General features: G+C 46.3%; 1 protein-coding gene and 1 pseudogene across 1 annotated transcript; one reads left to right on the plus strand and one right to left on the minus strand.

Annotated features, from left to right (window-relative positions):
* Nucleotides 1–4,482: 4,482 nt before the first annotated feature.
* Nucleotides 4,483–5,220, plus strand: Sf3b5 (splicing factor 3b subunit 5). The gene has a single exon (XM_052750616.1). It carries the CDS (start codon nucleotides 4,658–4,660, stop codon nucleotides 4,916–4,918), a length of 261 nt encoding a protein of 86 aa, XP_052606576.1. The 5' UTR covers nucleotides 4,483–4,657; the 3' UTR covers nucleotides 4,919–5,220.
* A 3,536-nt stretch (nucleotides 5,221–8,756) lies between these two features.
* Nucleotides 8,757–11,643, minus strand: LOC128118108 (ferritin light chain 1-like; annotated as a pseudogene).
* Nucleotides 11,644–11,945: the final 302 nt, after the last annotated feature.

An 11,945-nucleotide genomic window follows, 5' to 3' on the forward strand; every position in this document is an offset into this window, starting at 1 on the left:
TTATAATTATAAATCGGGGGCTGGGAAGATGGCTCAGTGGTTAAGAGCACTGGCTGCTCTTCCAGAGGACCCAGGTTCAATTCCCAGCACCCACATGGCAGCTCACAACTGTCTCTAATTCTAGTTCCAGGGGACTCGACACCATGGCAAGACACCAATGCACATAAAATAAAGATAAATAAATAAGAAGAAGAAAGAAATGAACAAAAGACTTGAATCCACAATGGACAGCAACAGAAGTACAACAGCCCAGTTAGGTGGTGGTGGTGAACACCTCTAATCCCAGCACTTAGGAGGCAGAGGCAGGTAGATCTCTGTAAGTTCAAGGTCAGCCTGGTCTACAGAGTGTTCTAGAACATCCAGGGCTGTTACACAGAGAAACCCTGTCTCAAAACACCTGCCCAAATAATAATAATGATGCTGATAACAACAACAACAACAATAATAATAATAGAAATACAACAGACCAATAACCAGCCCAGCCTCCATAGTATTTGGAAATATTCAACTTAAAGATGCAGTGACACTTCCTTCTACCCATCAGATTTAAAAACATGTAACTTTACCGAGTATTGAGAAGTGTGTGAAGTAAAAGAAACACTTCTCCTGTCCAAATGTTATACCATTCTGTTGTAGAATATTATTTTAAGGTCTGTTACTTTTGTTTATGTTGCATTTGTTTAACCCTGTGAAGCTGTGTTACTGTGTCTGTCTAAAGCACCTGATGGTCTAATAAAGAACTGAACAGCCAATAGCGAGGCAGGAGAAAGGACAGGCGGGGCTGGCAGGCAGAGAGAATAAATAGAAGGAGAAATCTGGAAGAAAGATCAAGGAAAGAGTGAGAGAAGGAGATGATCTCAGGGGCCAGCCACCCAGCCACCCGGCCACCCAGCCACCCAGACAGCCACGGAGTAAGAGTGAAAGTAAGATATACAGAAGTTAGAAAAGGAAAAAGCCCAGAGGCAAAGGTAGATGGGATCATTTAAGTTATGAAAAGCTGGCTAGAAACAAGCCAAGCTATGACCAGGCATTCATAATTAAGAATAAGCCTCTGTGTGTGATTTATTTGGGAGCTGGCCCCCAAAAAGAGCAAAAACAACCAACACATTCTGTGAAGAGCAGTTTAGCAACATCTAGCAAAGCTTGATGACACTCATCCCTATGTCCCAGCATTGTTATTCTTATGGATACTGTTTCACATGCATAAAACTATGTGCACAAGAACATTCATTGCAGGGCCTTGCCAATGTCTTAGCTGGTAAAGGAACTAGCAGCGTAAGCCTGGCAAATGGGGTTGGACCCCTGGAACCCACATAAAGGTGGAAGGGGAGAACTGAATCCACGAAGATGTCCTCTGACCTTCACACAGGCACCATATGGCATGTGCCCTCCCACCCCACATCATGTACCTTCTCACTCCACATCATATGCAGGCACGTGCACACATACACACACACACACACACACACACACACACACACACACACACACACACACACAGAAATTTAGCCGGGCGGTGGTGGCGCACGCCTTTAATCCCAGCACTCGGGAGGCAGAGTCAGGCGGATCTCTGTGAGTTCGAGGCCAGCCTGGGCTACCAAGTGAGTTCCAGGAAAAAGGCGCAAAGCTACACCGAGAAACACTGTCTCGGAAAAAACAAAAAAAAGAAAACAAAAAAAATTAAAAAATACATAAAATGTTATTACAGTATCAAATCTTCTTCCGTGTGTATGCAGATGTTTGTGTGTGATGTGCATGTAGAAGCAGAGGCCAACCTCAGGTGTTATTCCCAAGTATCACCCATCTTATTTATTAAAACAGGGCTTCCTGTTGGCCTCAGACAACAAGTATGCTAGGGTGGCTGGCCACTGAGTTCCAGGGATCCAGTCTCCCCAGTGCTGGGAATACAAGTGCCACCACAGCCCTACTTTTCTGTAGCACGAATCTTAAAAGATCTTGCCAATTCCTCAGCTGATACTGTTTCCTCAGACTGGAAGCCTCTGAGTCCTCATCCAAATGGATCTCAGCTGAACTGCTGCTAAAAACTAAAACTTAAAAAAGGCTCTAGTTCCTGGTCCTCATGCCTTATATACCTTTCTGCTTCCTGCCATCACTTCCTGGGATTAAAGGCGTGTGTCACCATGCCTGGCTGTTTCCAGTGTGGCTTTGAACTCACAGAGATCCAAATGGATCTCTGCCTCTGGAATGCTAGGATTAAAGGTGTGTGTGGCACGATTTCCTGGCCTCTATGTCTATCTAGTGGTGGTTCTCTTCTCTGACCCCAGATAAGTTCATTAGGGTGCACAATATATTGGGGGACACAATATCAACATACTTTTCTTATGTAGGTTCTGAGGATCAAATTCAGGCTCTGGTCCTTGCAGAATAAGAACTTTACAGACTGGGCTGTCTCCCCAGCCCAATTTCTTTTAGTATGTATGTGAATACATACATATTAATGAGTTAAATGTGATATCCAATCATGTTTTCTCTAGCCTTCTGTCTTAGTTGGGGTTTCTACTGCTGTGAGGAGCCACCATGACCATGGCAACTCTTATAAAGAAAAACATTTAATTGGGTAGCTTACAGTTTAGAGGTCCAGTCCATTATCATCATCATGTGCCATGGTGGCATACAGGCAGACAGGGTGCTGGAGAAGCTGAGAGTTTTATATCTTGATAGGCAGGCAACAGGAAGTGGTCTGTCTCATTGGGTAGGGCTTGAACATATATGAGACCTCAAAGCCTGTCTCCACAGTGACACACTTCCTCCAACAAGACCCCACCTACTCCAACAAGGCCATACCTCCTAATAGTGCCACTCCCTTTGGGGGCCATTTTCTTTCAAACCACCATATCTTCTTCTCCCCAAGCATTGTTTTTATAGCAAAAATATAGGAGAAATATCCATTATCAATAAGTCTGAAGCAGGTGCAGAGAATTTGAGGCCCTGTCTCAAACAACAACAATAATAATGATGATAATAATAATAATAGGAGGCAAGGTATAGTACGGCTGGATGGTGAATTCACAAGTACTTGGGATAGTCTCTATGTTTTAGAAATGCTTATCATGTTGTTGCTTGAGTTTTTGGTGTTTTGTTTTGTCTGCACGAGACAGGGTTTCTCTGTGTATCCCCGACTGTCCTCAACTAGCTCTGTAGGCCAGGATGGCCTCAAACTCAGATTTGCCTGTCTCTGCCTCCTGAGCACTGGGATCAAAGGCATGGGCCTCCACTGCCCTGCAAGATGCTTATTATGACAAAGTTTAAACAGAAGAATAAATACTGGATGTAGTAGCACATACCTCTAATCCCAATATTCAGGAAGCAAAGGCAGCAGGCTGTCTAGGAGCTCAGGGCCAGTCTCACAAAAATATCCCCAAACTACTGTATTTTCAAATGGTCTCTCATTGTCCCTTCTCTTTGGCTGAGATTGCTCTTTTTGCCCATTCATCAGGGTTTTTTTTGTTTTGTTTTGTTTTGTTTTTTTGGGAATACAATCTCCACCAAGCTATAGATCCTTAAAGAACATCATATAAGAAGTATATTATCTTTTTTTGTTGTTGTTGTTATTTGCTTGTTTTTCGAGACAGGGTTTCTCTGTGTAGTCTTGGTGCCTGTCCTGGATCTCGCGCTGTAGACCAGGCTGGCCTCAAACTCACAGAGATCTACCTGACTCTGCCTCCCGAGTGCTGGGATGAAAGGCGTGCGCCACCACCGCCCGGCTTGAAGTATATTATCCTTTTCTCAAGTAGTTTATACCCTTGTGAGGAGGTGCATAATCCCCAAGTTGAACATAAGGCGGTAGGTAACCAAGCAGAAAAACACAAGGTTCAAGGGAAGGAGAGGTTCCTTGTCTTGAGCCACAACTGACTTCAAGGAAATGCTTTTGAGCGGCCGTAAAGGGAGGCTGTCTGCTTGGAGGGCTTGGTGCCTAGGTGGGGTGAGGAGTTGGAGCCTGGAGCTTGATGTGGAAGCGACCAGGCGAGACGACTGGTGTTGACACTCATCACCAAGCATCTAGGGCCAAAGAACTTTTTCCCAGTACCCAGATCCTAAGAGACAAAGCTGGGGAAAAGGGCAGACCATGACGCCCCGTTAGCTTCTAGAGACAAGAGTTAATTTTCCTGGTCATTTGTAACCTTAACCCACTTGGGTTTTCCTTTCCTTGTAGCCTGGTGCCGTTGGAGGATGCTTCCAGGCCGTTGGACACCATCCTACATTAGCCGGGTAAATAGTCAGGAAACAATCGAACACACGCCATCAAACACTTGGACTACACGTCCCAGAATGCAACGCTCGGCTTAGAACGTGATCACCCAGGAGCCACCCAGCCGACCATCATGCAACGCTCTCCAAGTAGGCGGGCTCCGTAAGGGGACCGCCCAGTGTTTCCTAGGCAACTCCAATGCCGCGACAGCATTCTCTTCCGCTTCCGCCTGGGAGAAGAGCGGCTACGCATGCGTCCCTGTGGCGTCTTTCTCCCGCGCCTGCGCTGGCCGAGGTTCCGTGTTGCCGGTAGAGGTTCCGTGTGGCGGCGGCGGCGGCGGCGGCAGCGGCGGCGGCAGCGGCGGCGGTGTCCGTCTCATTTGAACGCGGAGAGCTGTAGCTTTCTGGTCCGCGGGCCTGATCTCGAAGCCTAGAGCGAAGCGGCGACATGACGGACCGGTACACCATCCACAGCCAGCTGGAGCATCTGCAGTCCAAGTACATCGGCACGGGCCACGCCGACACCACCAAGTGGGAGTGGCTGGTGAACCAGCACCGGGACTCCTACTGCTCCTACATGGGCCACTTCGACCTCCTCAACTACTTCGCCATCGCCGAGAATGAGAGCAAGGCGCGCGTGCGCTTCAACTTGATGGAGAAGATGCTGCAGCCCAGCGGGCCGCCGGCCGACAAGCCCGAGGAGAACTGAGGCGAGCGCTTTCCGGTCTTCCCCGCCTGCCGGCCGTGGACCGCTCCTCCTTGCGCTCCTGATGGCTTGGTCGTTCCGTGCTGTGTGTCTCCCTTCGCCTGACCTGCTTACCCGCGGACGATGCCGAACGAGTCACCGAGAGACTGTCGGGACCCCTGGGAACTGTGCGGGAGGAGCGATGCTGGAACCGGCAAGCGAGGGAGAAGACGGCACGGGAGCGTTGACGCGTTTCGAGTCTGTTTTTTTTTTTCCATAGTTGATTGCCGTTCTTATCGTTTTTATAAAGTTTGAGGTTTATCTTATCTCTTGGTGTGGATTGCCGTGTTCCTTGGGTGGGATTTGGGGAGGGTTCTGTAGATGAAGGTTTCAAGCATTCATTGCCCTAAGTCCGTTGTACACTTTTTTGGTTTTTCAAGACAGGGTTTCTCTGTGTAGCTTTGCGCCTTTCCTGGAACTCGCATTGGAGACCAGGCTGGCCTCGAACTCACAGAGATCCGCCTGCCTCTGCCTCCCGAGTGCTGGGATTAAAGGCGTGCGCCACCACCGTTATACACACTTTTATGACATGTCTTTAGAAATGGTGAATGAGCCGGGCGGTGGTGGCGCACGCCTTTAATCCCAGCACTCGGGAGGCAGAGCCAGGTGGATCTCTGTGAGTTCGAGGCCAGCCTGGTCTCCAAAGCGAGTACCAGGAAAGGCGCAAAGCTACACAGAGAAACCCTGTCTCGAAAAAACCAAAAAAAAAAAAAAAAAAAAAAAAAAAAAGAAATGGTGAATGAATTTTTTTTTTTTTCACTCATTCAGTGCTCACCAGAGCATATACATTATGCCAGTTTGGAGAGAGAGAGGCTAAAGCAGACATAAGGGTTAAAAGATGCAGGGAGATCAGGGCAGCTTGAAGGATTCAGAATTTTAAATACTATGCTTATGATGCTGTTATTGCGATGATGACATTTGAGAAAAGACTTTAAGGAATCAAAAGAAATAGCCATGTAGAGCACGGGAAGTTGTTTCCCTTCTAATAGGGCCTGTCAGTGCAGTGGGTCCAAGAGCAGCAGTGTGTTCGACTTCCTGAAGGTACACCAAAAAAAAAAAAAAAACAAAACAAAAAAAACGCTATATGAGTCGCTGGGCGTGGTGGTACACGCCTCTAATCCCAGAATCCAGGAGGCAGAGTCTGGAGAATCTCCTGAATTCAAGATTACATCAATAAAGCATTGGAGTCACTCACTGGGCGTGGTAGTACCTGCCTTTAATCCCAGCACTCTGGAGGCAGAGGCTGGGGGATCTCCAGTTTAATGTCTGTCTGGTCTACAGATCGAGTTTCAGGACTGTCAGGGCTACACAGAGAAACCCCGCCTCGCTGCTCCCCTTCCCCCAATGTTGCAGGAAGGGAAAAGCCATAGAGCACCAGGACAGCAACAGGAAGTGGAGGCTGATAGGCAAATGCAAGGACTTTTGAGGGAGGTCTTTGCTTAAACAAGATCTGGTGGTGGCACATGCCTTTAATCCCAGCACTCGGGAGGCAGAGCCAGGTGGATCTCTGAGATCTAGGACAGGCACCAAAACTACACAAAAGAAGCCCTGTCTCGAAAAAAAAAAAAAACAAACAAAATACCCAAAGCAGAAAAGAAAGCATAAGGAAGAAACTTCTCTTTGTGCCAGATGGAAAGCATTACAGAAAAGTACAACCTATCAAAATGCAGAGTTGTGGTGTCCAATCTCAACCCACAGACCCTTCTTTTTAGAAACCTTTTGGTTTCTAGGCTCAGGGAACATTTCTAAAGGGCGTGGAGGGGGGAGGGGGCAGAAATAAGTCCCAGGGGATCAGGGAGTCTGCTGTGAGTGTCTTCTAGGAATGTCAGAAGCCACACCCATAGAGTCTCACCAACATGGCGGCCTAAAGATGAACTGAATAAAGACAATAACCATGCTAAAGCAGACAGGGAAAGAGCTCACAACAGGCCTCATCCCTCCACAAAGAACTACAGACAAGTAAGGGGTGCTGAGAGAGAGGGAGAAGTAGTCTTCCCCAGGGAAGAGCACACAGTTATCTAATTCCAGGGGTCAGCTCTGAAAACATGCATAGCAGTAACATTACAGACTGAGCAGGTATTTAGAACACACACACTCATGTATGTATGTGTATAACAACAATGAATGGGAAAGTGGCCATGGATTTGGAAGAGCAAGGAGGTGTGGGGGGGGGGGGGGCGGGAGGGGGGGATGAAAGAGAAGGGGGAAATAGTGTTATATATTATAATTTCAAAAATAGAAAGTAAAAGATAAGGAGAATGGTGGAGTAAAATGCTGGGCGTCCTCCTCCCGCCTCGCGTGTGCATAGATCTACACACCTATACCACGTGTGTGCATACACCACACACAGATAATGAAACACTAAATGATATATTTTTATGAAAACTAACTTCAAAACACAGTTTAGTGAGAATGGCTTTTTAAAAAATTATTTACTTATTTTTATTGTATGTGCATTGGTGTTTTGCCAGCATGTATGTCTGTGTGAAGGTGTCAGATCTTGGAGTTAAGACAGTTGTTAGCTGTCATGTGGGTGCTGGGAATTGAACCTGGGGCATCTGGTGGAACAGTCAGTTTTTTGAGACAGGGCCTTCTGTGTAACCTTGGTTGTTCTGAAATTCAGGCGAGAAGAATGGTTTTAAAAATACATTTTTGTTCTGGGTGGCGGCGCCGCCGCCGCCGCCGCCGCCGCCGCCGCCGCCGCCGCCGCCGCCGCCGCCGCCGCCGCCGCACGCCTTTAATCCTGGCACCGGGAGGCAGAGGCAGACCGATCTCTGTGAGTTCCAGGTCAGTCTTGTCTACAGAGGGAGTTCCAGGACAGGCTCTAAAGCTACAGAGAGATTGTCTTGAAAAAACAAAAACCCCACACCTTTGCTGCATATGTCTTCAGTATTTCCTGCCTTAATAGAAGTCAGTTGGATTCTCAAATTGGCTTCTACATTCAGACTGTTGGAGTAAAAGGTTTGGTTGAATTGCTTTTAAAGATACATACTTTAAATTTTTGTTTTGTAGACCTGGGGTTTGAACTCAGGACCTTGGACATGTTGGGCAAATGCTCTAACCACTGAGTCACATCTTTATGTTAAAACAAAACTACACTTGTTTTGTGTGTGTGCATCGCTTCTGTGTAAAGGTCAGTTTGTGTTCTTCTACCGTCTGCCTCCCAGAGGTGGAACTCAGTTCGCCGGAGTTGTTGGTGAGGCCAGTACTCACTGAGCCATCTCACACTCCCCCCAAACTCATTTTTTTAATAGTATGTAGTACAGAAGGAATGTTTAGCCTTTTCAAATAATTGTCCATATTCTTTATTGATACGTCAGTACAACCCAGCTTTCATAGCTTTAAAATGAAAATTACGATATGGAATATAAAGCTAAGTCAATGTGCCTGCTGCTCTTGTTACATTAAAATTCATTCGCCTGTTTTGAACTATGAACTCAAACCCTTTGTACCCAGATATTAGACTATCTATGATCAGTTCTTTGGACGGTATTAGCTCACTGAGTCCAATAGACTTCCAAATGCTGACACATTTATATGCGTAAAAAATCACATTCATTGGTAATCACTCCCGTCTCATCAGGAATGTAGTATAGTATTGAGAAACTGCAAAACTCTCGATGCTGTTTGGTTTCAGCTTTTGCTTCAAAAGCTTGAAGTGCCACTGATAGTAAATATAGTAAATATGTAATTTTCCTTGAAGTACCAGACCCCTTTGATTCACTTTCTTTTTTTCTTTTCTTTTCTTCTTCTTCTTTTTTTTTTTTTTTTTCTTATTTCAAAATGCTTTATTTTCATTTGGTCCCGAGACTTGGGAGGGGCTCCAGAACGGTTACAAAGCTGCCTAGAGGTTCAGGTGAAGGTCCTTAGGCAGAGGAGGGAGCCCCTTGGAAGGTGACGCCTCCTAGTCGTTCATGCTTGAGAGTGAGCCTCTCGAAGAGGTACTCGCCCAGAGATGGCGGGGGGGCACACCAGTCTGTGCTGGCTGCGGCCCAGCCACCCTGCGGAGGTTGGTCAGGTGGTTGCCCATCTTTTTGATGGGCTTCACCTCCTCATCCAGGAAGCGGTTTTCCAGGAAGTCACAGAGGTGAGGATCTGTGCGAGCAGAAGCCAGGGCATGAAGATCCAAGAGGGCCTGGTTCAGGTTCTTCTCCAGAGCCAAGGCAGCTTCCATGGCCTCCTGGGATTTACCCCACTCATCTTGAGATGGCTTCTGCACATCCTGGAATAGTGCGCGGTGGCCTCCGCGTTCGTTCTGCATCTTGAGCAGCCGATCGGCGCCCTCGTGCTTCTCCTCCGACAATTCGAGGAAGAAGTGGCCTACACCCTCCAGAGCCACGTCATCCCGATCAAAATAGTAGCCCAAAGAGAGGTAGGTGTGGGAGTCCCGCAGGTGCAAGTTGACCAGGCGGTTCACTGCAGCCTCCACTTCGGTGGAATAATTCTGACGGACCTGGGAGCTCATGGCTGATACGCAGTGGAGCTAACTCCGAAGAGACGGTGCTGGCTGGTCCTAGAAGCCGAAGGCTGCGAGGAGATGGTCCCAGAGGCTGCGACTGGAGACACTGGGGGCCGCTGGACGCTAACAATGGGAGTCCCTGGGTCTGCTCCGTCCAAACACTGTTGAAGCAAGACACTGACACGGGATCTCCGGGTGCTGCCCTTTGATTCACTTTCAAGAACAAATCTGCCAAATGCCCAAGTCTGCAAGTTACACGGTCGGACTGGGCAAGCGGCTCTGCAGCAGAGTGTTTCCCTGGTGTGCCTGAGGCCCTGGCTGTGCCCCCCAGCAACGTAAACATAAGGAGACCAACAATAACACTAGAGTTGCTTTCTTTGTGGGAAAAATGGAGACGTTCTGCTCTCAGCTCAGAGAAGCACAGGTGTTTCCCTCGACAAAGCCAGCATACTCTGAAGAGAGCAAGAATGCTTTGTTCATCCTATCAGTCTCATCAAGGGTTAAAATGTCGTAAAGTTAGTGATCTTACGGCTTTATCAAGGACTCCTGTTCCCCCCCCAAATGCTGTATGTAGCCTAGGCTGGCCTCAGTGGCTGCCAGTTCATTACCCTCTTGTGTTGCTGCGTTAGAGGCATGTCCAATTGTCTGCCTTTCAGCACAGACACTCTTGTCAATGAAACAGTTCTAACTGCCTTTACTGATCAGGTGAGGCAGAGTATACCCATTAGTAGTATAATTTGACGCTATTGTCTTGATTCACACCAATCACAGCTGTTGTTGATGTTGCTTTTGTATAATCTGAGCAAATATTAACTGTGGAAAAAAGTTAATAAACTCAAGTTTTTATTATGAGAAGCATTTGACTTTACGGATTCCCTGAAATGCCTTTTACAGCAATTTTACTGATTTTCCTGAGTGACTGATAGTAGATCAAATAATAGTTACTTGGGTATTTGACAGACATTTTCTCAAAAAATGAGTGAAATGAGCCATCACTTCAGGAGAGCTCCTAAATTGCTACATCAAGAGGGCTCCTGTGGCTGCTGCATTGAGAGTAGACAGGCAAAGTGAAAGGGAGCAGATTGTAAGTGTTCATGCAATTAAAGTGTCAACACTAATGCATCACTCCACCCCCACTCACCTCAGAGAGTAAAAGTTAAACTGTAAATCACGCTTTCATAAAACCTGATCCAGGAATACAAATTGTTGTTCGAGGGAACTCTTGGTGGAGGCTGCAGGAACAGACTGAGAGAGATGGCAGCTTGCACTGGAGAGGAAGAAGAAAGGCCTAGACCTATAGAGTGAAATAACATAGGTGCTAACCCTCAACCTGTGGGGCACGACCCCTCTGGAGGTCAAATGTCCCTTTCACTGGGGTCGCCTATGACCATCAGAAAACACAGATAATTTATATTACCATTCATAACAGTAACAAAATCACAGTTATGAAGCATCAACAAAAATAATAAGGCACTGTATTAAAGGGTCGCAGCATTAGGAAGGTTGAGAACCATTGTGTTAAACTAAGGAGTGTATACATCAGAACTGCAGAATTTGAGGAGGGACTTAGTACTTTTGAGAAAGGCTTCCATAAGCTAGTTAGGGTTTGAGTTGTAAAAATGACATGAAGTCAAAGACTTTAGTCTGTTTTCTTAACTGATTTGTTTCAAGCATCTAGAACAGTGTCTGGCAGATCCCAAGGTGTTCAGTAAATGCTTCCTGTTCAATATGGAAAGATAGGACTTACGATAATAAGATTATAATAGATAATCTATTGTGATTCCTGTGCTTCAAGCATTCTCCACTGTCACCAAGACAGGCCATACTGAAGAAACAGATCATGGAATGCATCTTTCCGTCACAACAGTCCTAGCTAACACTGAGCACTTTACGGTTTAGTTTATACAATCTTTATTTAACACATGGAAGAGACTCAGGAAAATTAATTTGCCCAGAGTTATATCTTAGCTAAGCCTGGATATTATTATTAATTATCTGAACATTTATTATTATCATTGTTATTATGTTAGCTAATCCTGGATGATGATTATTATTAGCTGTGCTGGTTAATTTTTTGTCAACTTGATACAAACTAATGTCATCTAGAAAGAGGAAACCTTGACTGAGAAAATGCCTCCAGGCTGGAGAGATGGCCCAATGGTTAAGAGCACTGACTGCTCTTCCAGAGGACCTGGGTTCAATTCCCAGCAACCACATGGTGGCTCACAGCCATCTGTAATGAGATCTGGTGCCCTTTTCTGGCCTGCAGGAATACATGCAGACAGAATACTGTACATATAATAAATAAATCTTTAATAATAAAAAAAGAAAATGCCTCCATCAGACTGCCCTGTAGGCAAATCTGTGGGGCATTTTCTTGATTAATGATTGATAGAGGAGGACTCACCCATTGTGGGTGGTGCCACCCCTAAGGAGGTGGTCCTGGAAGATATAAGAAAGGTGGTTGAGGGTTGGAGAGATGGTTCAGTGATTAAGAGCACTAGCTGCTCTTCCAGAGGACCTGGGTTTGAT

This window comes from Peromyscus californicus, unplaced genomic scaffold (assembly GCF_007827085.1).
Source record: "Peromyscus californicus insignis strain IS unplaced genomic scaffold, ASM782708v3 Scaffold_22__1_contigs__length_63687245, whole genome shotgun sequence".
Classification (NCBI taxonomy): domain Eukaryota; kingdom Metazoa; phylum Chordata; class Mammalia; order Rodentia; family Cricetidae; genus Peromyscus; species Peromyscus californicus.

Excerpts from the sequence above, each read along its gene's own strand:
- Sf3b5 (XM_052750616.1), top strand. The coding sequence starts at position 4,658 with ATGACGGACCGGTACACCATCCACAGCCAGCTGGAGCATCTGCAGTCC.